Source organism: Physella acuta, unplaced genomic scaffold (genome assembly GCF_028476545.2).
Source record: "Physella acuta isolate Inbredline_101_S28 unplaced genomic scaffold, ASM2847654v3 ptg000197l, whole genome shotgun sequence".
NCBI lineage: Eukaryota > Metazoa > Mollusca > Gastropoda > Physidae > Physella > Physella acuta.
In genome coordinates, this window is record NW_026731716.1 from 1,287,404 (window position 1) to 1,309,968 (window position 22,565).

General features: G+C 42.0%; 1 protein-coding gene across 1 annotated transcript in view; it reads left to right on the forward strand.

Annotated features, from left to right (window-relative positions):
* Positions 1-19,870: 19,870 nt before the first annotated feature.
* LOC131936973 (putative PPE family protein PPE54) overlaps positions 19,871-22,565 on the forward strand; it is a 52,636-nt gene continuing 49,941 nt past the window's right edge. Inside the window, exon 1 of the mRNA XM_059294118.1 lies at positions 19,871-19,892. Coding sequence (XP_059150101.1) covers positions 19,871-19,892 — 22 coding nt within the window. The remainder of the gene's footprint in view (positions 19,893-22,565) is intronic.

Here is a 22,565-nt window from a genome sequence, read left to right on the forward strand (position 1 = left end):
CGAACCGCGGGGAGCGCACTCGAGCGCCCGGGGGTGGGGGGCGGCAGCCTCTCTAATCCAGGCCACCAGTCACGAGAAGTTAACAACTGTTTGTTGTCTACTCGTCGGCAAAGGTTGGATCATCGGCACTTTCTCTCTGTGTGTGCGGGGATTGTTAACTTTTTCTGTCTGTGCGGGGATCGTCCTAGTTTTCTCTGTGCGGGAATTGTCCGGATTTTCTCTGTGTGTGCGGGTATAGTCCAGGTTTTCTGTAGTTCTCCCACGCTTACACACCGTGGTGGTGGGGGTGACACTTTATTTTAGCACCTAAACGCATATACCTTTGGAAAACTTGCGTTTGGTGAAGACAGTGTATCATGTCTTTTTAAATTGTGTCACTGCGTCGTCGTTTGTCCTAAGCTCCGTGGCAGGGTTCTATAACGTGCAAACTATATTTGACCTGTGAGGTATAGTTCAGCAATGTTCTATAACATGCAAACTATATTTGACCCGTGAGGTATAGTTCAGCAATGTTCTATAACGTGCAAACTATATTTGACCTGTGAGGTATAGTTCAGCAATCTTCTATAACATGCAAATTATATTTGACCTGTGAGCTATAGTTCAGCAATCTTCTATAACATGCAAACTATATTTGACCTGTGAGGTATAGTTCAGCAATTTTCAATAACAAGTGGCTGTTTGTTTTGACATGAACATGAAAAGTCCATTAGAAGTATCGAACTGAGCTCGGTTTCACCGCTCACACAAGCCGTCGTCTGCTCGCTGTAGCCTCTTCCTAAAGTAGGCTACACGTAGCTCACTCGCACGTGCAGATATGTCTTGGTTTATTTCTTCTTTCCTTCTGAACTTGACCCACTTTTTCAATCAAACTCGTACATACAGGGTTATTGCTTGTAAATTACAGTAATATGTTACTTCTCCGTGTCTTTAGCCAATGACTACATTGTGTTTAATCTTTATATGAAGAAACACTAATTTTAATGTGACTTTAAAATATAGACAAATGTTTCAATTATACTTACAACCTTTTGAATAAAGAACACATTTAATGCATCGCCTACTTTGAGAAAATGTACGGAATGGTGTGATCGTATGGTAGAGCATACGACTGTTAACAAGGAAATATCGAGTTCGAGTCCCTGTTGAAGTCTGCTAACGTCGCTGAGTCCACCCAGCTCTAATGGGTACCTGGCTCACGTTAGGGAAATTACCACACTATCCCTTGTTATACCCAGGTCCCAGAAACAGGTTCACTACTTCGTATACCCCATAGACTGTCAGGTTTGAAAAGAAACTAAACTGAACAAATATGCACCCAATGTGGTAGGTAAACGATACAGCTTTATGCGGCAATATAACGGTTTCTGATGAACACTGTATGATAGTACACATTGAATATGTCAAATTAGAAGCAGGTAGAGTAGTATCGTGTAACACAACTCACACTGTATGCTGTTTCAGTCATCCCAGGTAAGCTGTGTCTTATAAACAACAAAACATGTAGGAAATTTGGCTTTTAAATAAAACACAGTCGAATAAATAGCAAAACATGTAGAGAATTTGGCGTTTAAATAAAACAGTCGCATAAATAACTAAAGATGGACACAAGACATTGTTTACAGCCCAGCAGGACCGGCGCCTGCTCCCACGGGGCAGGTCATAAGGTCAGACCCCGGCAATTAGATCACATCTTTACTCTCACGACACAAGGCGTTCTACCAACATGAAACTCCAGATGAAAACGGGTCAATTGGCATTGATTTTTTGACCAGAGAAACTTTGGCCGAAAGAGAATAGACCACACAGCCACGTACGGACCTGGCCACTGTCTAGGGCCATTCAAGGTGTATTGATCTCAGATGCTCGTCAATGGACGCTCGGTGATTGACTTTAGAAAGTGATAAACCGGCGGGTATAAGGCGGTGAGGGGACGGGAGTATATCTGTTGTATAAGGCAGTGAGGGGGCTAGCGTATATCTGTTGTATAAGGCAGTGAGGGGGCTAGCGTATATCTGTTGTATAAGGCAGTGAGGGGGCTAGCGTATATCTGTTGTATAAGGGAGTGAGGGGGCTAGCGTATATCTGTTGTATAAGGCGGTGAGGGGGCTAGCGTATATCTGTTGTATAAGGCAGTGAGGGCCGGGTGTATATCTGTTGTATAAGGCAGTGAGGGGGCTAGCGTATATCTGTTGTATAAGGCGGTGAGGGGGCTAGCGTATATCTGTTGTATAAGGCAGTGAGGGCCGGGTGTATATCTGTTGTATAAGGCAGTGAGGGGGCTAGCGTATATCTGTTGTATAAGGCAGTGAGGGGACGGGTGTATATCTGTTGTATAAGGCGGTGAGGGCCGGGCGTATACCTGTTGTATAAGGCAGTCAGAACCCTGTTGTATAAGGCAGTCAGAACCCTGTTGTATAAGGCAGTCAGAAACCTGTTGTATAAGGCAGTCAGAACCCTGTTGTATAAGGCAGTCAGAACCCTGTTGTATAAGGCAGTCAGAACCCTGTTGTATAAGGCAGTCAGAACCCTGTTGTATAAGGCAGTCAGAACCCTGTTGTATAAGGCAGTCAGAACCCTGTTGTATAAGGCAGTCAGAAACCTGTTGTATAAGGCAGTCAGAACCCTGTTGTATAAGGCAGTCAGAACCCTGTTGTATAAGGCAGTCAGAACCCTGTTGTATAAGGCAGTCAGAACCCTGTTGTATAAGGCAGTCAGAACCCTGTTGTATAAGGCAGTCAGAACCCTGTTGTATAAGGCAGTCAGAACCCTGTTGTATAAGGCAGTCAGAACCCTGTTGTATAAGGCAGTCAGAACCCTGTTGTATAAGGCAGTCAGAACCCTGTTGTATAAGGCAGTCAGAAACCTGTTGTATAAAGCAGTCAGAAACCTGTTGTATAAAGCAGTCAGAACCCTGTTGTATAAGGCAGTCAGAACCCTGTTGTATAAGGCAGTCAGAACCCTGTTGTATAAGGCAGTCAGAACCCTGTTGTATAAGGCAGTCAGAACCCTGTTGTATAAGGCAGTCAGAACCCTGTTGTATAAGGCAGTCAGAACCCTGTTGTATAAGGCAGTCAGAACCCTGTTGTATAAGGCAGTCAGAAACCTGTTGTATAAAGCAGTCAGAAACCTGTTGTATAAAGCAGTCAGAACCCTGTTGTATAAGGAAGTCAGAAACCTGTTGTATAAGGCAGTCAGAACCCTGTTGTATAAGGAAGTCAGAAACCTGTTGTATAAAGCAGTCAGAAACCTGTTGTATAAGGAAGTCAGAAACCTGTTGTATAAAGCAGTCAGAACCCTGTTGTATAAGGCAGTCAGAAACCTGTTGTATAAAGCAGTCAGAAACCTGTTGTATAAGGCAGTCAGAACCCTGTTGTATAAGGCAGTCAGAACCCTGTTGTATAAGGCAGTCAGAAACCTGTTGTATAAGGCAGTCAGAAACCTGTTGTATAAAGCAGTCAGAACCCTGTTGTATAAAGCAGTCAGAACCCTGTTGTATAAGGCAGTCAGAAACCTGTTGTATAAGGCAGTCAGAAACCTGTTGTATAAGGCAGTCAGAAACCTGTTGTATAAAGCAGTCAGAAACCTGTTGTATAAGGCAGTCAGAACCCTGTTGTATAAGGCAGTCAGAACCCTGTTGTATAAGGCAGTCAGAAACCTGTTGTATAAAGCAGTCAGAACCCTGTTGTATAAGGCAGTCAGAACCCTGTTGTATAAGGCAGTCAGAACCCTGTTGTATAAGGCAGTCAGAAACCTGTTGTATAAGGCAGTCAGAAACCTGTTGTATAAAGCAGTCAGAACCCTGTTGTATAAAGCAGTCAGAACCTTGTTGTATAAGGCAGTCAGAACGCTGTTGTATAAGGCAGTCAGAACCCTGTTGTATAAAGCAGTCAGAACCCTGTTGTATAAGGCAGTCAGAACGCTGTTGTATAAGGCAGTCAGAACCCTGTTGTATAAAGCAGTCAGAAACCTGTTGTATAAAGCAGTCAGAACCCTGTTGTATAAAGCAGTCAGAACCCTGTTGTATAAGGCAGTCAGAACGCTGTTGTATAAGGCAGTCAGAAACCTGTTGTATAAAGCAGTCAGAACCCTGTTGTATAAGGCAGTCAGAACCCTGTTGTATAAGGCAGTCAGAACGCTGTTGTATAAGGCAGTCAGAACCCTGTTGTATAAAGCAGTCAGAACCCTGTTGTATAAGGCAGTCAGAACCCTGTTGTATAAGGCAGTCAGAACCCTGTTGTATAAGGCAGTCAGAACGCTGTTGTATAAGGCAGTCAGAACCCTGTTGTATAAAGCAGTCAGAACCCTGTTGTATAAGGCAGTCAGAACCCTGTTGTATAAGGCAGTCAGAACGCTGTTGTATAAGGCAGTCAGAACCCTGTTGTATAAAGCAGTCAGAACCCTGTTGTATAAGGCAGTCAGAACCCTGTTGTATAAAGCAGTCAGAACCATGTTGTATAAAGCAGTCAGAACCCTGTTGTATAAGGCAGTCAGAACCCTGTTGTATAAAGCAGTCAGGGTCATGATCTCTATTTGGCATACGAGGAGAGTCATTTCACTTCTGCAAGATTAGTGCATCGTGCGCCAGAATATTTTCTTTTTAAATTTCTCCTAATCAATGTAAATTTGAGCTAAAGCGGAAATTTTGAAACAACAGTGTGATGAAAATCATGAGAACATTAACGACTGTATTCTTGCTATGACTATAAAAACAAATCTAGGCATTTGAAAACATGAAAATCCTAGCAATTTTAGTTGATCGATCGATAATAGCACTGTAATTTTTTGTTTTACTTTCTAAAGATAGTAACAATTGTCCCTGAACGCTTTCCTCAGATCGTGTGTTTGTGTGAATGATACACAATATGTGTTTGTGTGAATGATAACGAAATATGTGCCTGTTTGAGTGATAACACAATATGTGCTAGCATTAATGTTAACAAAATATGTGTTTGTGTGAATGATAACACAATATACGTTTGTGTGAATGATAACGAAATATATGCCTGTATGAGTGCTGAGTTATCACGTTTCTTGTTCGCTTAATGACTGCCTATATGTATGGATATGTGCTTTACATTCTTATTGGTCAAAAGTCCAATATGTACAAAAGAGTTGAATGCCATATAAAGTTGATAAAATGAAAAATACTATGATAGTAATTTTAAACTATGTATAAAGTAGGCCTATATCTCCAATTGAACTGCGCAATATTTTATCAAGGAATGGTCGTTGAATTATTTAAAGATTTTACTACCCTCTCCCCCAAACACACTCTTGAATAACATACGAGCTTTTCCAAGATTTGGTATAATAATTACTTTTATTTTTACAATTTACACACATAAAAAACTTAAGAAATGTGAAATAACTTCAGAAAAGGCAAAAATGTGATATAGTTTTGAGCGACCCCAATCTTGAGAGCATTACAACAATTTTACTTGAAACACGGGTATTTAAAAAAATAAGCGAGTTTTGTATTTATCAAAATGCCCTAGGACTGTTCAGAAAAATGAATTCGATTTTTTGTTCCCACAGAATTCTCTAGGAAACAATGACGTTAACTCCTTGACTCTCCAGGACTAGAAGCACATCTTGACTGGCCTAACAAATCGTTGCTGTCGGAACCCACGTCGCTGGAACTTTCGTCTCTCGCCAAGTCTTCGAACTAAAGTCTTATTTCTTAAGTGCTTTAACGCTAATTACACTCAAGTTGGCTCGGGTCGATCGATGGAGCGGGTCTCCGATTGCGAAAGGGCAGTACGTCTAGAAAGTTTAAGTCGGGTGCCGCCTTTGTCTAGAATTGACTTTTTTCTCTGCTGTAGAAGGTCTCCTATGGCGAAAGGGCAGTACGTCTAGAAAGTTTAAGTCGGGTGCCACCTTTGTCTAGAATTGACTTTTTTTACTCTGCTGTAGAAGGTCTCCGATGGCGAAAGGGCAGTAGACCCTACGTCTAGAAAGTTTAAGTCGGGTGCCGCCTTTGTCTAGAATTGACTTTTTTCTCTGCTGTTGAAGGTCTCTGATGGCGAAAGGGCAGTACGTCTAGAAAGTTTAAGTCGGGTGCCGCCTTTGTCTAGAATTGACTTTTTTCTCTGCTGTTGAATGTCTCCGATTGCGAAAGGGCAGTAGGCTCTACGTCTAGAAAGTTTAAGTCGGGTGCCGCCTTTGTCTAGAATTGACTTTTTTCTCTGCTATAGAAGGTCTCCAATGGCGAAAGGGCAGTACGTCTAGAAAGTTTAAGTCGGATGCCGCCTTTGTCTAGAATTGACTTTTCTCTACTGTAAAAGAATGAAAGCCAGCTTGTCGAAGATAGAACACATGTGATAAGACATTGTTCAACTGTTGCTGTAGTGCTTTAATACAAAAACTCCTCACTTATGTGTATCGAGTAGTAATTAGATAGATATAGAAGTTTAGTGAATGTAGTTATCGGTGAGATGTGGTACACTCGCGTGTTAATACAAACAGTTTATCTGTGTTAAGCCATATGTGAATGATGGTGAGTACACGCGCGTGCAGATTATGAAATATGTGAAGTGAATATAAGGGCCATTATGAGACAAACACAGAATGGTTTATGGGAATTTGAACCAATCAACGAGGCACGAATGTGCAGGTAATTTCAACCAATCAGCGAGGCGGGCAAGTGCAGGTAAGTACAGGTGTTTAGAGCCATCCCTCGGCACGTGAGTTGCTAATCATCGACCTCGGCATAACAAGACAATTATTAAGTAAATTCTGGCAGCGGCAGCTTATTGACTGACGTGGCATTTCCGCTGTCAACTTGCTGGTGGTGCCTGGGTACAAAATAATAGACGCCACAACACAGCCACACAACACAGCCACACAACACAGCCACACAACACAGCCACACAACACAGCCACACAACACAGCCACACAACACAGCCACACAACACATCCACACAACACGGCCACACAACACGGCCACACAACACGGCCACACAACACGGCCACACAACACGGCCACACAACACGGCCACACAACACGGCCACACAACACGGCCACACAACACGGCCACACAACACGGCCACACAACACGGCCACACAACACGGCCACACAACACGGCCACACAACACGGCCACACAACACGGCCACACAACACGGCCACACAACACGGCCACACAACACGGCCACACAACACGGCCACACAACACGGCCACACAACACGGCCACACAACACGGCCACACAACACGGCCACACAACACGGCCACACAACACGGCCACACAACACGGCCACACAACACAGCCACACAACACAGCCACACAACACAACACAGCCACACAACACAGCCACACAACACAACACAGCCACACAACACAGCCACACAACACAGCCACACAACACAGCCACACAACACAGCCACACAACACATCCACACAACACAGCCACACAACATAGCCACACAACACAGCCACACAACACAGCCACACAACACAGCCACACAACACGGCCACACAACACGGCCACACAACACGGCCACACAACACGGCCACACAACACGGCCACACAACACGGCCACACAACACAACACAGCCACACAACACAGCCACACAACACAGCCACACAACACAGCCACACAACACAGCCACACAACACAGCCACACAACACAGCCACACAACACAGCCACACAACACAGCCACACAACACAGCCACACAACACAGCCACACAACACAGCCACACAACACAGCCACACAACACAGCCACACAACACAGCCACACAACACAGCCACACAACACAGCCACACAACACAGCCACACAACACAACTCAGCCACACAACACAACACAGCCACACAACTAGGGAGCGCGCGCGTACCAACCTATAAACACAACATTGCGATGCTACAAAAACACTGGGATACACACAGGTACAAGATACAACTCATATTGAAGACACCGGGAAATGAAAACATTTAGAATGTAATCCGTCAATGATCGATAAAGCCGAATGCACTGCTTTAGCTTTTAAGTACTTAAATGTACTGCACTTTCATTCTTTGTACTTTTAATGATTTTCATCGGAGGACTTCACTTCCTGTTTGTCAATGATTCATTAGAAGAATTATGATTGAAACAATAAGAGATTCCTGTTTTATATGCAGGGTGAAGTTTATCATATTGACATAGGCTGTGTGTGAGTAATCTAGCTCAGGAGCTACAGAACAAATTAGCGAAGCGTTTCTCTATTAGCATCAAGTGATCGCCTACATTCATCACTGGCTGTAAAAATTTAAACACAAAAGCATTAAGTACTCACTCAGGCTCGCGTCACGATGTCTCCTTTTGGGACATCTTAAAAGTCTAAAGCACTCACGAGCATTATATCAATCTTGCACGTGTGAGCTATTGAATAAATTACTACCCGCTCCCCCACCCACGCATCTCCCATGTCCCATCTTCACCCCCACTTGCGACCATTTTAGCACCGGGGACAATTATAATCTCTGTTTCCGGTTCGCCTCATCTTTTTATTAATGTACAGTGATTTGGTGTTAGGGCGGGCATGATGGGCTGGCAGTATGTGGACCCTGGGATGTGAGTCAACGACAGCAACGGCAGGGGGTGGCAGGCAGGGGGTGACATGGGGCGGCAGGCATGATGGGCTGGCAGTATGTGGGGCCTGGTCTGTGAGTCAACGACATGGGTGGCAGGGGGGCAGGGGGTGGCAGGGGGTGGCAGGAGGTGGCAGGGGGTGGCAGGGATGAGCTCGACCCGGGGAAAGTTGACAGACCGTCATCTGACGTCATCAAAACATTGGTTCAAGGTTCAAGGCTCATTGGTTCAAGGGTCAAGCTTGACCTTTTCAGTAGCGAATCATCAGTTTGAAATGCAGCCTGTGATACATAATCGTCCTTTGTCAATAAAATTCATTTAGTGCTCAACATTACATAATAATTATAATTCATTACGATGTCAAATAGAACCGCGGCATTTACAGCATCAGCCTACCAACACTGTCTACTGCCTACCTTCACTGCCTAATGCCTAGCATCACTGTTTTCTTCCTAGCATAACAACAATAATCCCACCATCACGGCCTTGTGCCTGCCGTCCAGCCTTATGCCTACCACCTTTGCCTTCTGTCTGCCGGCTGCCTACCATCTCTGTCGGATGCCTACCATCATTGCCTTCCACACTGAAAATGTTAATGGAGGCCGTGTCAAGTCATGCGTAAAATTACCCAGCAAAAAATAGCTTAAATCTTTTTTTTTCTATCTCCAGTTTAATTCCAGCTGTTTTTTATGCGACATTTAACATGTGAAAGATGTTTAGCCGCTGAAATAAAAAATGGAGAAAAAAAATCAATGGATCACGATAACAACTTGCGGTGATGTTTTTTTCTCTCCTTCATTCGGATGTTTTCAGTGAAGTTTTTTCTTGTCACTTACAATTTTTCCCCTTTTTTTCCCCTCGCCATGCTTCGATGATTTCAAACATGTTGAGACTGTCACCTACCAAAGATAGTGTTTTTATTACAGTGACGTGAGTGTACTGAAGTATGCACACACGGTATAGGTGAGCCGGTTGTCACGTGTCAGTGGTATGCATGCTCACGCTGGACCACTACAAACTGTGTTCATCTTTGTTAAGTCATTGACTGTAGGAACGACGTAGGACCACTACAAACTGTGTTCATCTTTGTTAAGTCATTGACTGTAGGCACGACGTAGGACCACTACAAACTGTGCTCATCTTTGTTAAGTCATTGACTGTAGGCACGACGTAGTACCACTACAAACTGTGCTCATCTTTGTTAAATCATTGACTGTAGGCACGACGTAGGACCACTACAAACTGTGCCCATCTTTGTTAAGTCATTGACTGTAGGCACGACGTAGGACCACTACAAACTGTGCCCATCTTTGTTAAGTCATTGACTGTAGGCACGACGTAGGACCACTACAAACTGTGCTCGTCTTTGTTAAGTCATTGACTGTAGGCACGACGTAGGACCACTACAAACTGTGCTCGTCTTTGTTAAGTCATTGACTGTAGGCACGACGTAGGACCACTACAAACTGTGCCCATCTTTGTTAAGTCATTGACTGTAGGCACGACGTAGGACCACTACAAACTGTGCCCATCTTTGTTAAGTCATTGACTGTAGGCACGACGTAGGACCACTACAAACTGTGCCCATCTTTGTTAAGTCACTGACTGTAGGCACGACGTAGTACCACTACAAACTGTGCTCATCTTTGTTAAGTCATTGACTGTAGGCACGACGTAGTACCACTACAAACTGTGCTAATCTTTGTTAAGTCATTGATTGTAGGCACGACGTAGGACCACTAGAAACTGTGCCCATCTTTGTTAAGTCATTGACTGTAGGCACGACGTAGTACCACTACAAACTGTGCCCATCTTTGTTAAGTCATTGACTGTAGGCACGACGTAGGACCACTACAAACTGTGCTCATCTTTGTTAAGTCATTGACTGTAGGCACGACGTAGGACCACTACAAACTGTGCTAATCTTTGTTAAGTCATTGACTGTAGGCACGACGTAGGACCACTACAAACTGTGCTTATCTTTGTTAAGTCATTGACTGTAGGCACGACGCACTACCTCTACAAACTGTGCTAATCTTTGTTAAGTCATTGACTGTAGGCACGACGTAGTACCACTACAAACTGTGCTAATCTTTGTTAAGTCATTGACTGTAGGCACGACGTAGGACCACTACAATTTGTGCTCGTCTTTGTTAAGTCATTGACTGTAGGCACGACGTAGGACCACTACAAACTGTGCTCGTCTTTGTTAAGTCATTGACTGTAGGCACGAATGAGATTGTGGTGTGTTAAAATATTATCTATCCTGTCATAATGTCTAGAAAAAAATACTTAAGAGAAACTTACTACTTTCATTTTACTATAATATTGTTTATTAACCAGTTATTAAAAATTGGTGCATGCCATGACAAATGTTTATTAGATTTACTGATGTTAACAATGTGTGTAGAGAGACGGATATATGTAGATATTTTAGATTAAGTCCTCAAATGATGGGGGATGTATTCAAATTGAGGATATTGGTTCATGGCGTTACGGACCGGTGATTGACCCCAACTGTTGCTGTGTTTACCCCACGTGACTACATTAGGCCAATCAGATTAAGGGGCAATAATTATAAAAGCAGCGTCGTTAAAGGGAAGCTATCTTTAGCCCTTCCATGACTTCTCTCCCCTGAATAAGATACAATGGTCTCCGTGCTACAGCGGCGCTTAAGGCTACACGGGTAGCCCTACGTGATCCCGCCTCATGCATACGGCGTCAGTGGCGTCTTGAGGCTACCATCACGGCCGTGACTCAGTGGCCAGATTGCCATTTGGAGCGCGCGTGATCAGCGAACAATGGCCAGGATGGGCCAATATGAATGCTCATGACGTTTCGTCCTTTATTCCAGAGCCAGTTCAAGAACCGAGTGAACCGAGTATGATGGAGTGCCTCAACTCTCGGCATCGTTTCGATTTGACCCTAAGGGCGGTCTGGTCTAATTCACTGGAGGCTGTATAATTTGACACACAATCCTATACATACATACATATATATATATATATATATATATATATATATATATATATATATATATATATATATATATATATATATATATATATATATATATATATATATATATATATATATATATATATATATACAACAAAAAAAGAAGTTGAGGAATTTTTCAGCAATAAAATGTTATATTACAAAGAATGTAAATGTTTAATTTTATTACACAGCGAAGCAATACAAAGCAATTTTCTTAATGATAGGTAAACCTCGTTAACACAAGTAGCCATGTATCAAGTTCTATGAACTTTGTTACGTGGTTGCTCTTGCTGGCTATGAGACAAATCCGATTATCTAAATGAGCATAATTGCTGATTAAGTGGTTGGTTGTGAAATTAACTGGATGTGGCGAAATGACAAGGGGAAATTACCCAAGGCCTGTTCCATTTTACGACATTCAAGGTAATAGCCAGAGGAGATGTTCCTATGGTGGTCTAGTGGTGTATGGTGGTCTAGTTGAGTGGTGTATGGTGGTCTAGCGCAGTGGTGTATGGTGGGCTAGTGGTGTATGGTGGTCTAGTGGTGTATGGTGGTCTAGTGGTGTATGGTGGTCTAGTGGTGTATGGTGGTCTAGTTGAGTCGTGTATGGTGGTCTAGTGGTGTATGGTGGTCTAGTGGTGTATGGTGGTCTAGTTGAGTCGTGTATGGTGGTATAGTGGTGTGTGGTGGTCTAGTTGAGTCGTGTATGGTGGTCTAGTTGTGTGGTGTATGGTGGTCTAGTTGAGTGGTGTATGGTGGTCTAGTTGAGTGGTGTATGGTGGTCTAGTTGAGTGGTGTATGGTGGTCTAGTTGAGTAGCGTAATGCGGCATAGTTCACTAGCGTAACTCAGGGGTGACACGTTTTAAAATGTCTAACGTACCCGCTGAAAGGCAGTGTGAAGAAATTCACAACCTCTTGAGGAAGATGAGTTCAACCTTCAGCTCAGGTACGTCAAATGTCACATGGAACTTGCCAGAAGTCGAGGGTGCATAACTCGTCGCAAGATGACGTGGAGACATTTAAATTAGCACTAAAGAACTACTTTGTTAATACGCGGGGCAATTTGAATTTGAACACTAGAACTGCTTTGTTCGTCAATACGTGGAACAATTTTTATTTGAACACTACAACCGCTTTGTTCGTTAATACGTGGGGCGATTTGAATTAGCACATTAGAACTGCTTTGTTCGCTAAGACGTGGAACAATTTGAAATAGAACACTAGAACTGCTTTGTTCGGTAGTTGAATGAAACACGGCGATGCGTCGTTTGTTTTTGTCGGAATGGAAAAAAAAAAATTAAAAGTTAACTGATACTTCTTAATGGTACCCATATAGATAAAGCTTCTAATATCTTCATACTTAATGTGTTTGATTTTCTTAAAGAGATGCAACAAGAATTGTTAAATGTTCATTGAACAAGAGAGGCAATGTCCTAAATAAAAACGTTTTGTGTAAACCCTACGACAGAGAAAAAAGTCACTTCCCTAATGAACCTGCACGTGTATTTAATAAATGATGTTGTTTTGTCTATGAAAAGATGTGAGTGCACATACGTGTCTGCACGGCTCAGTGCATGTCTGAACGGTGAGTACTGGGCACACGACAAACACGTGCGATACAAGCGAGAGTTAATATTCCCTTCCGACCGTTCTGACTAAGACAATCTGTTCCGCGGGGCTTATAGTTGACTCAGCCGTTGGTACCCGGTAATGGTCTAATTAATAATTTAACCTTATGTGGGCTGGTGGTCAGGCGAAGACCACAGCGGCCCACAGGCGATGTACTCGTTGTGTTTACATGCCACCGTTAATGCCCTTCATCTCCCCGTCTGGTGCAGGCATGGGGCATGTCTTGGGGCTAGTTGAGTGGCTCGCATTTTAGTCGCGACATTTGACTAGACATTCAAACATTCCTACTGAAGACACATTACATTTGTCTAAAACATTCGGTCAAAACTTTCTACTCAGTGAAGACACATTACATTAGACTAGATGGGTTCCTACTTAAGTCACATTATGTTTGACTGTATGCCTTGGTCAAACTTTCTACTGAAGACACATTATGTTTGTCTACAAGGCTTGACAAAACTCTTCTAATGTCCAAACATTACATTTAGCTCCAGGAATAGCGACTAGTCTGAAGTTTCCCCAAGAAGTGCCTAAACATATTTCACAATCCCACGATTTTGAACATAACCCACGTCACAGTGTTTGAGATATTTTTTTGAAATCAACATACGCTGTGTTTCTTCCACGTAAAGCTAACCTGGCGAATACACAACCACACCATCCGGCGAATGCACGGTCCCACCATCACTAAATACGAGTCGTATTTACAACCGCCCTGACTAAGTCCACTGACGTCTATACATAAACATAACAGGTAAGCCACAATTACCATAGGCGGGTCATAAAAGTGGCAGAGATTAGCATCAGTAAGCTTTGAAATATGCTAATCTGACGACTGGTCAGCTGTATGAGAGGTCAGCTTATACGTTAGCTAGGGGCGACTATTTTACAGCAAGATGTGACATTCAACTGTTCCTGATTTGATGTAGGTATATATATATATATATATATATATATATATATATATATATATATATATATATATATATATATATATATATATATATATATATATATATATATATATATATATATATATCGTTTGTTCGTGCCGTCATTATATGTTCTTAGGACAATATTCCGAATTTAAATGCTGGCTATTAAATTTCCAATTAGCGTTAAAACAGTAATTTGATGTTATTGAAATACATAAATAGCCTTGCCAACAATTTATTTAATGAAGCTCATCTTAAATATAAAATGAATCATACATTTTTTTTCAGAAATGTTAAGATGAATAGGCTTTATGACTTTTAACATTTTCGAGGGCAGAAAATGTGTACGTGCGCCCGAGGCGGAGTTGTAAACTCCAGTTTCAGATGGCGGACTGGAATTAAATAAGATGGGGCAATTATCGAGGAGAATGTCACCACTATTTACCAGAGTTCTCATAAAACCCCGTCTTTATCCTAGGCTGGCATCGCTTCTTCCACTCTTTGATGTAACCAGTCGTGGTTTATGGCGACTTCACTCCGTCCAGCAGAGACGCGTTTCGTCATTGTCCGAGATTCTATGGCGTATCGTGACGCAATGGACGCGCGGACGTCAACAATAGCCGGAGGATTCGCGGGATCTCGCTGGACGTTTTTATGACTCTACGACCCCTCGCTTTTATGGTCATGAGTTATCGGCCTTTTATGACTGGCGAATGAGTCGAGTTGAACCCGCTTTCTATTTTTCCCGGTGGCATTGAAAGGAATTACTCCCCCTGGTGTGTGTCCCCCCCCCCCTGGTCGGTCATCTGCCAGGGCGGCAATCACACACCGCCCCTCCCCTGCCGGTTTTATCATTCTACACGTAACGTAATCTTTATGTGAAATCTCCCACTCTAGTCCCAACACAAACTTACACGATTAGTTGTAGGGATCTTTAGGTCGTTATGGCGGATATGTACAGAGGTTACATCAGCCGGGATAAGTCACGGTATGAAATGTATCTGTGACACAAAACCTAGACCTGATGTGTGATATTATTGCAACAAAAACCAGTTGTGGTACAAGCGCATATAGGCCTACCTGAAGCTGCGACACAACACCGCGAGGTTATGTACAGCTGCACTGACTCTATGCTCCGTGAAACTTAATAGTTCATGATTACAGCTCGCTGCCGTCAATCAGAGCTGTCAAGTACAACTTTTTTTTTTATTAAATAAACTGTATCAGTGTTACACCACTGGGTCATACAGCCTATTTGGGCTACATTACGCCACTGGGCCATACAGCCTAGTTGGGCCACATTACGCCACAGGGCCATCCAGCCTAGTTGGGCCACATTACGCCACTGGGCCATACAACCTAGTTGGGCCATACAGCCTAGTTGGGCCACATTACGCCACTGGGCCATACAGCCTGGTTGGGCCATTCTACGCCACTGGGCCATATATCCTGGTTGGGCCACATTACGCCACTGGGCCATACAGCCTTGTTGGGCCACATTACGCCACTGGGCCATATATCCTGGTTGGGCCACATTACGCCACTGGGCCATATATCCTGGTTGGGCCACATTACGCCACTGGGCCATACAGCCTGGTTGGGCCACATTACGCCACTGGGCCATACAGCCTGGTTGGGCCACATTACGCCACTGGGCCATACAGCCTAGTTGGGCCACATTACGCCACTGGGCCATACAGCCTGGTTGGGCCACATTGCGCCACTGGGCCACCAGGGCCATACAGCCTAGTTGGGCCACATTACGCCACTGGGCCACCAGGGCCATACAGCCTGGTTGGGCCACATTACGCCACTGGGCCACACAGCCTAGTTGGGCCACATTACGCCACTGCTCTGGTATCAAGTTTAAGCTAACGACGCCATACCGCGATAAAATGGACGTAAAGATTTGAGCGGCGAGATTGGAGCTATAAGCAGGTCGTAAACGATACTTTCGGCCGTTCAAAACTTCCATGTTATTCGTAACGATTAATCTTCGACGTCCAACTTTAATCTCCGGTCTGTAGTTTCTCGTCAACCATCAAAGCTGTTTGAGTAAAGGATTTGATAGAGAAATGTGCAGATAACTAAAGATACAAGCTCAGATGACTGCAGAATATAATTAAATTTTTATTTCGTTTCGTTTTCTCGCTGCAAAATGCAGATTAAATTGTTAAGAAATCAACACAATAAATTCGATAAAAAATTAGATTACATCACATTATTGCAGTAAATTTTTTTTTTCAATTAGTCAACGAATAACTCAATGAATAAAATAAAAGAGACATTCTTTAGTTACTCACCAAAAAAAATTGTTTAAATTTTATTGTCGATAATTAATTATTTAGTTAATATTTTACCTCTGTAAAAAGATGTATTTAATTGATTACTCGACGGCTAATTATTATTATTAGTATTTTCCTCGAATCTTTCTTCTAAAGTAAGAATCGATAGCAAAATATCAGAATTAGACCGATTCAATGTTTGGTTGAAATCATAGCGGCGCTTACATTCACAAACAAAAAGCTAAAATCTGTTTCTGGGTTATTTTTAAACTGAAAAACCATCCTAGCCAGTCGATGTGAACCATCCTAGCCAGTCGATGCGAACTGGTCGCGTAAAGCCATAAAACCCGGCGAACGATGTTGACGTAATCTCGGGTCTTCTGCTTTATAGCCCGGTCACTTCCGGCGCAACCCCGCACTAAAGATAGATATCTTATTTTTTCAGAGTGAGTGCCGCTCGGCACGGGGGGCTTTGAGTAGCTAGACTTTCGGGCGGTACAGGAGGCAATGAAAAAACCCCGACACGACGTTTGATAGATATAAGTACACGTCATCGGATTTATAGCCTTAGAAGCTGAGCAATTTCTAACAGAAAAACAGCACCATTTGGGACCCTGTAGACTAAAGCAATATCGTTCTACATTTCCCTCACAATTGCTCGGGCCCCTTAGACGATAGATATATTTTGTGATGTGTACAAAATACAGAAGTATCCCCCCCCCCCCCCCCCCCCACCGCAACAAATAATTTTACATTTTACACACACAACGATGATATTGTATATTAGAAATGGATGGCCGGAAATGGATTTTGATCCTGATGGAACGTTACGAAAGTGGGTGTGTCTTATTTCCCGTGCTGCCAATATTTCTTGTAACATTACATAACTGAAGACATCTACAATGTGTATATGTTGACGACCTTTGCTACGTGAATTCTAAGTTACAGAAGACCCGAGCTATTTTAAGGTTAAAAGCAATATCATGTTAGCTAACGAATATACTTTCATAATAATTTCAGTCTAAGTGTATATTACACGTTTTAATGAGTATTGATCATTGGCATCGGACTTTTTCCATTTATAAACATGCATATCACTTGTTCATAAAATGCAATGACTTTAAGTCATATTATCCAGCAGAAAAACTGTGTGAAATAAATCCATGTTACCTAGATAAGTGGAGTCATAGATTACCATGTTACCTACATAAGTGGAGTCATACATTAGACCATAGCCTGATGTCTACCTATACTTGATACATCACTATGGTACCTAGATAAGTGGAGTCATAGATTACCATGTTACCTAGATAAGTAGAGTCATAGATTACAATGTTACCTACATAAGTGGAGTCACATGGAGTCATAGATTACCATGTTACCTACATAAGTGGAGTCATAGATTACCATGTTACCTAGATAAGTAGAGTCATAGATTACCATGTTACCTACATAAGTGGAGTCATTGATTACCATGTTACCTTCATAAGTGGAGTCATAGATTACCATGTTACCTACATAAGTGGAGTCACATGGAGTCATAGATTACCATGTTACCTACATAAGTGGAGTCATAGATTACCATGTTACCTAGATAAGTGGAGTCATAGATTACCATGTTACCTACATAAGTGGAGTCATTGATTACCATGTTACCTTCATAAGTGGAGTCATAGATTACCATGTTACCTACATAAGTGGAGTCACATGGAGTCATAGATTACCATGTTACCTACATAAGTGGAGCCATAGATTACCATGTTACCTAGATAAGTTGAGTCATAGATTACCATGTTACCTACATAAGTTGAGTCACAGATTACCATGTTACCTAGATAAGTGGAGTCATAGTTTACCATGTTACCTACATAAGTGGAGTCATACATTACCATGTTACCTAGATAAGTGGAGTCATAGATTACCATGTTACATAGATAAGTAGAGTCATACATTAGACCATAGCCTGATGTCTACCTATACTTGATACAGCACTATGTTACTACATAAGTAGAATCATAGATTACCATGTTGCCTAGATAAGTGGAGTCATAGATTACCATGTTACATAGATAAGTAGAGTCATACATTAGACCATAGCCTGATGTCTACCTATACTTGATACAGCACTATGTTACTACATAAGTAGAATCATAGATTACCATGTTACCTAGATAAGTGGAGTCATACATTAACCTCTATCCTGATCCCCGCCGCCAGTGGCTGCAGCTGTAAGTGAACACCGCTTTGAAGTGAGTGATCCCATCTAAGTATACATACGTGACTGAAAGCAACTTCGCTGTCCTTCTACACAGGGAATCGATACAACCGGAAGTTACGTCACAACAAGGTAAAAGGATGCGATTGGCTGTTGACCCACTTTGATTACATTTCTCATCTACTATTATCCTATCTACCCACCCCCCCCCCCCCGTTTATCCTATCTGTCCCCCCCCCCCCCCTCCAGTATCCTCTTTAAAAAAAATCTATGAACTTCACTTGTGTTGGAGAGATTTAATAAACATAATTGCTTTGTCTTAAGTTTTTTTTTAAATGTATTTGAATAGAGAACAATTCAACGGATTGTTGATGAGAGAGTAGTACAGTTTTAAAATAAGTCATTAAAATACAATTAACTCTCATACTAAACTTAACCCAAACCTTAATAATGAACCTAACATTTTTTCTAAACTTAACCCAAATATAACACTGAAACTAACCCTCATCCTAAATTTAAACCAAAACCTAATACTAACTCCGGCTCTATTTCTAAACTGAGCACACTATAGAACGTTGAAGCTGACTTGGCAGTATCGATACAGTCAATATCACCTGTTCGATTACTGCGCTACGACTATTATTGAGAGACTGCTCAGGGGGAGTTTACTGGGTACATGTATAAAAACAATATTGTTGAGTACATATCAATCGATGACGATATGTCTGCCACGTCATATTTGTAGTGTTGTACGCCTACATTAGCGTGTACACTGAACCTGACGCCGCTCATCTTTTCTCAGTTAAGTATCAAATTACAAACCATTTTCTCATCCAGCAGGCCTGATTCACTCGCTATTGATTAGCTTTCAACATACAAGCATATATATATATATATATATATATATATATATATATATATATATATATATATATATATATATATATATATATATATATATATATATATATATATATATATATACATATATATATATATATATATATATATATATATATATATATATATATATATATATATATATATATATATATATATACCTATTAATGGCTCTCGTCTTCTCACGCCTATGTTCTTAACTAGACCTACCGTAAACACTTTAATTAAGTCAACACATGAACGTCACTGTGAGCCAAATACTCGGCCCATATCTCATGGCTCACGATCTGGAGCCAAATAAACACCTGGCTGCTCAGGTGAGCCGATGAAGAGTGCCACAGAGACAGGTGAGTTCGCTCACTTCTCGTGTTTATTGACCGAGTCAAAGCTCGGGAGAAAATACCACCTGTGGCAGAACAATAGTTGATTCCATCCCAGCTACTGTCAACATATCGACTGAACACTTTCAGGAATAGTTATTGAAACACGGCTAGTGGCAACGTACCATTATATCATTATCAGGGCAATTTGATAAAAAGCCTTACACACATTCTATTAAAAATATATATTTAAGAATCAACATTTTTAAAAATCTAACGTAATGGGACATGAGTGTCAGTTCAGACATATTTGTATAATTTATATAGTTTAAATCGCTCATTACATCACAAAACATAGGATAAAAACACAAAGCCGACACGGTACAAAGGCTGTCATTGACATAAAAAGTCAACGACATACAATATAAACGGACAAGGCCGACAGGGGAAAGGCCTATGGCAAAACACAATGATGTGCTTACATTTCTTTTGTAATTAATTTTTCAACCGCGTATCTATAACTCAATACGTAACAAAAGTTGATGTTACTGTGTAAATTATCTTACAGTATTTTTTACTAATTATTGTTATAAACCATTATGCTTTTTAAGTTCATAAATATGCTACCAAAAAAACACCACCCACATTAATAAAAACCCAAAACTTTATAGTTCTCAAAAATTGAATCAAAATATTTCTTAAAAGATTTGTGTGACTTTTTCTGTGTTTATTTCTGTGTTTATTTGCCCTGTGACTTTTTGTTCCCGTTCACCGTGTACGCCAGGGGTGGGGGTACGCCTGTGGTGGGGGTACGCCTTCGGTGGGGGTACGCCTGTGTACGAAACACAAGACTGAAGAAAATACAGAGAGAGATGAAGATGTTCGGGCAAATGAAGACTGTCTGTTCAAGCCATGTTTGACCATCACAAGCCAAAACACAACCCCATATCTCAACTGGGAACATCTGGAGCCTACGCCCGTCCGTCCGCCCGACCAGTACCGCACGCCGCACCGCTTGCAGGGCGATTCCATGAAAATAACTCGCAGACATTAGTGTGTCTGGAACAGTCTGGTCACCTGTGGTCAAGTAATTACCTGCCGGCTGGACACTTGCCTTAGGCACCAAATGGTGCTGGCCACTTTAGTGGACGGGAAATGTCTGGAGTTTGATGGATCGGGAGGCAGGGGTCGGCACTTGTTGTAAGGATCGGCACTTGTTTTGTTGGGTGGAACTTGTTGTAAGGGTCGGCACTTGTTCTGTTGGTTGGAACTTGTCGCAGGGGTCGGCACTTGTTCTGTTGGGTGGAACTTGTTGCAACACTCGGCACTTATTCTGTTGGGTGGAACTTGTTGCAACACACGGCACTTGTTCTGTAAGGTGGAGTTCGTTGCAGGGGTCGGCACTTGTTCTGTTGGGTGGAACTTGTTGCAACACTCGGCACTTATTCTGTTGGGTGGAACTTGTTGCAACACACGGCACTTGTTCTGTAAGGTGGAGTTCGTTGCAGGGGTCGGCACTTGTTCTGTTGGGTGGAACTTGTTGCAACACTCGGCACTTATTCTGTTGGGTGGAACTTGTTGCAACACACGGCACTTGTTCTGTAAGGTGGAGTTCGTTGCAGGGGTCGGCACTTGTTCTGTTTTGTAGAATATGTCGCAACACTCGGCACTTGCTCTGTTGGGTGGAACTTGTTGCAGGGGTCGACGTTTGTTCTGTTTTGTGAAACTTGTACCAACACTCGGCACTTGTTCTGTTGGTTGGAACTTGTTTCAATACTTGGCACTTTTTCTGTTTGGTAGCAGAGGGTCATTGTTTGTATTTAGTCAAATTGTACTTAAAGACTTGTCACTTGTTTGATGAAACCTTTAGCAGCAGCCTACATGTTTGTCCGGACTAATTCTGTTGGATGTGTAGCAGATACACTTGGCACAAGTTCACTATGTTGAACCATCTGTATCGGTGTATGTTGAAACTTAAAAAACAACATTTGCTTCAATTAATGGCAATTAATTGTTTGATTAAGTTCAGGTACAATGTCGTAAAAAGATTATTTTTGTATCAACTTTTACCCAACGGAACTTGAATGCTAACATTCAGTTCTGTTGTTGAAACCAAGGCAGACGGACTCTTTTTATTTTAACATCTGACCTTTATTTTAGCAGTGCTTAAAGCCATTTTAATATTACATCTTCGTTTCTAGCAGAAGCCAGATTGGAAATGTGGACGATGCTATAAAAAAAGTAAAGGGGTTAAAGAAAAGTGTATATAGATCTAGTTCAAATGGACTTTATTACCGTATTTTTTTCTTTCCTACAACAAACATGATGATTTTGTAACATCGGTCGAACGTGTTCTTAAATATAAAAATAAATACATAGATAAACACAGATATAAAACAGATCATTCAACAGATACCCCCTGCATCTTGTAGTGAGCGGCGAAAGGTCATTTTCAAAATTCGCATTTTTTAACTGTCGTCCTAATCTGGACATCACGCCGTCTGCACTTCAAAGGTGAGCCGAGCCGCAGCTGGCCCTCGGCTCAACGGTATCGTGTTTTATGCGCCCGCAAGTGGCTCAACGGCTAAAGTACGGCCCAGCTGGTTAAAGTCTGGCTAATCATCTGACCAGCGGGGGTCCAGTTTGGTGAAGTCTGTCACGTGCCTCTCTACGTCTGCAGCCCCCCAGTAATAAATCTTG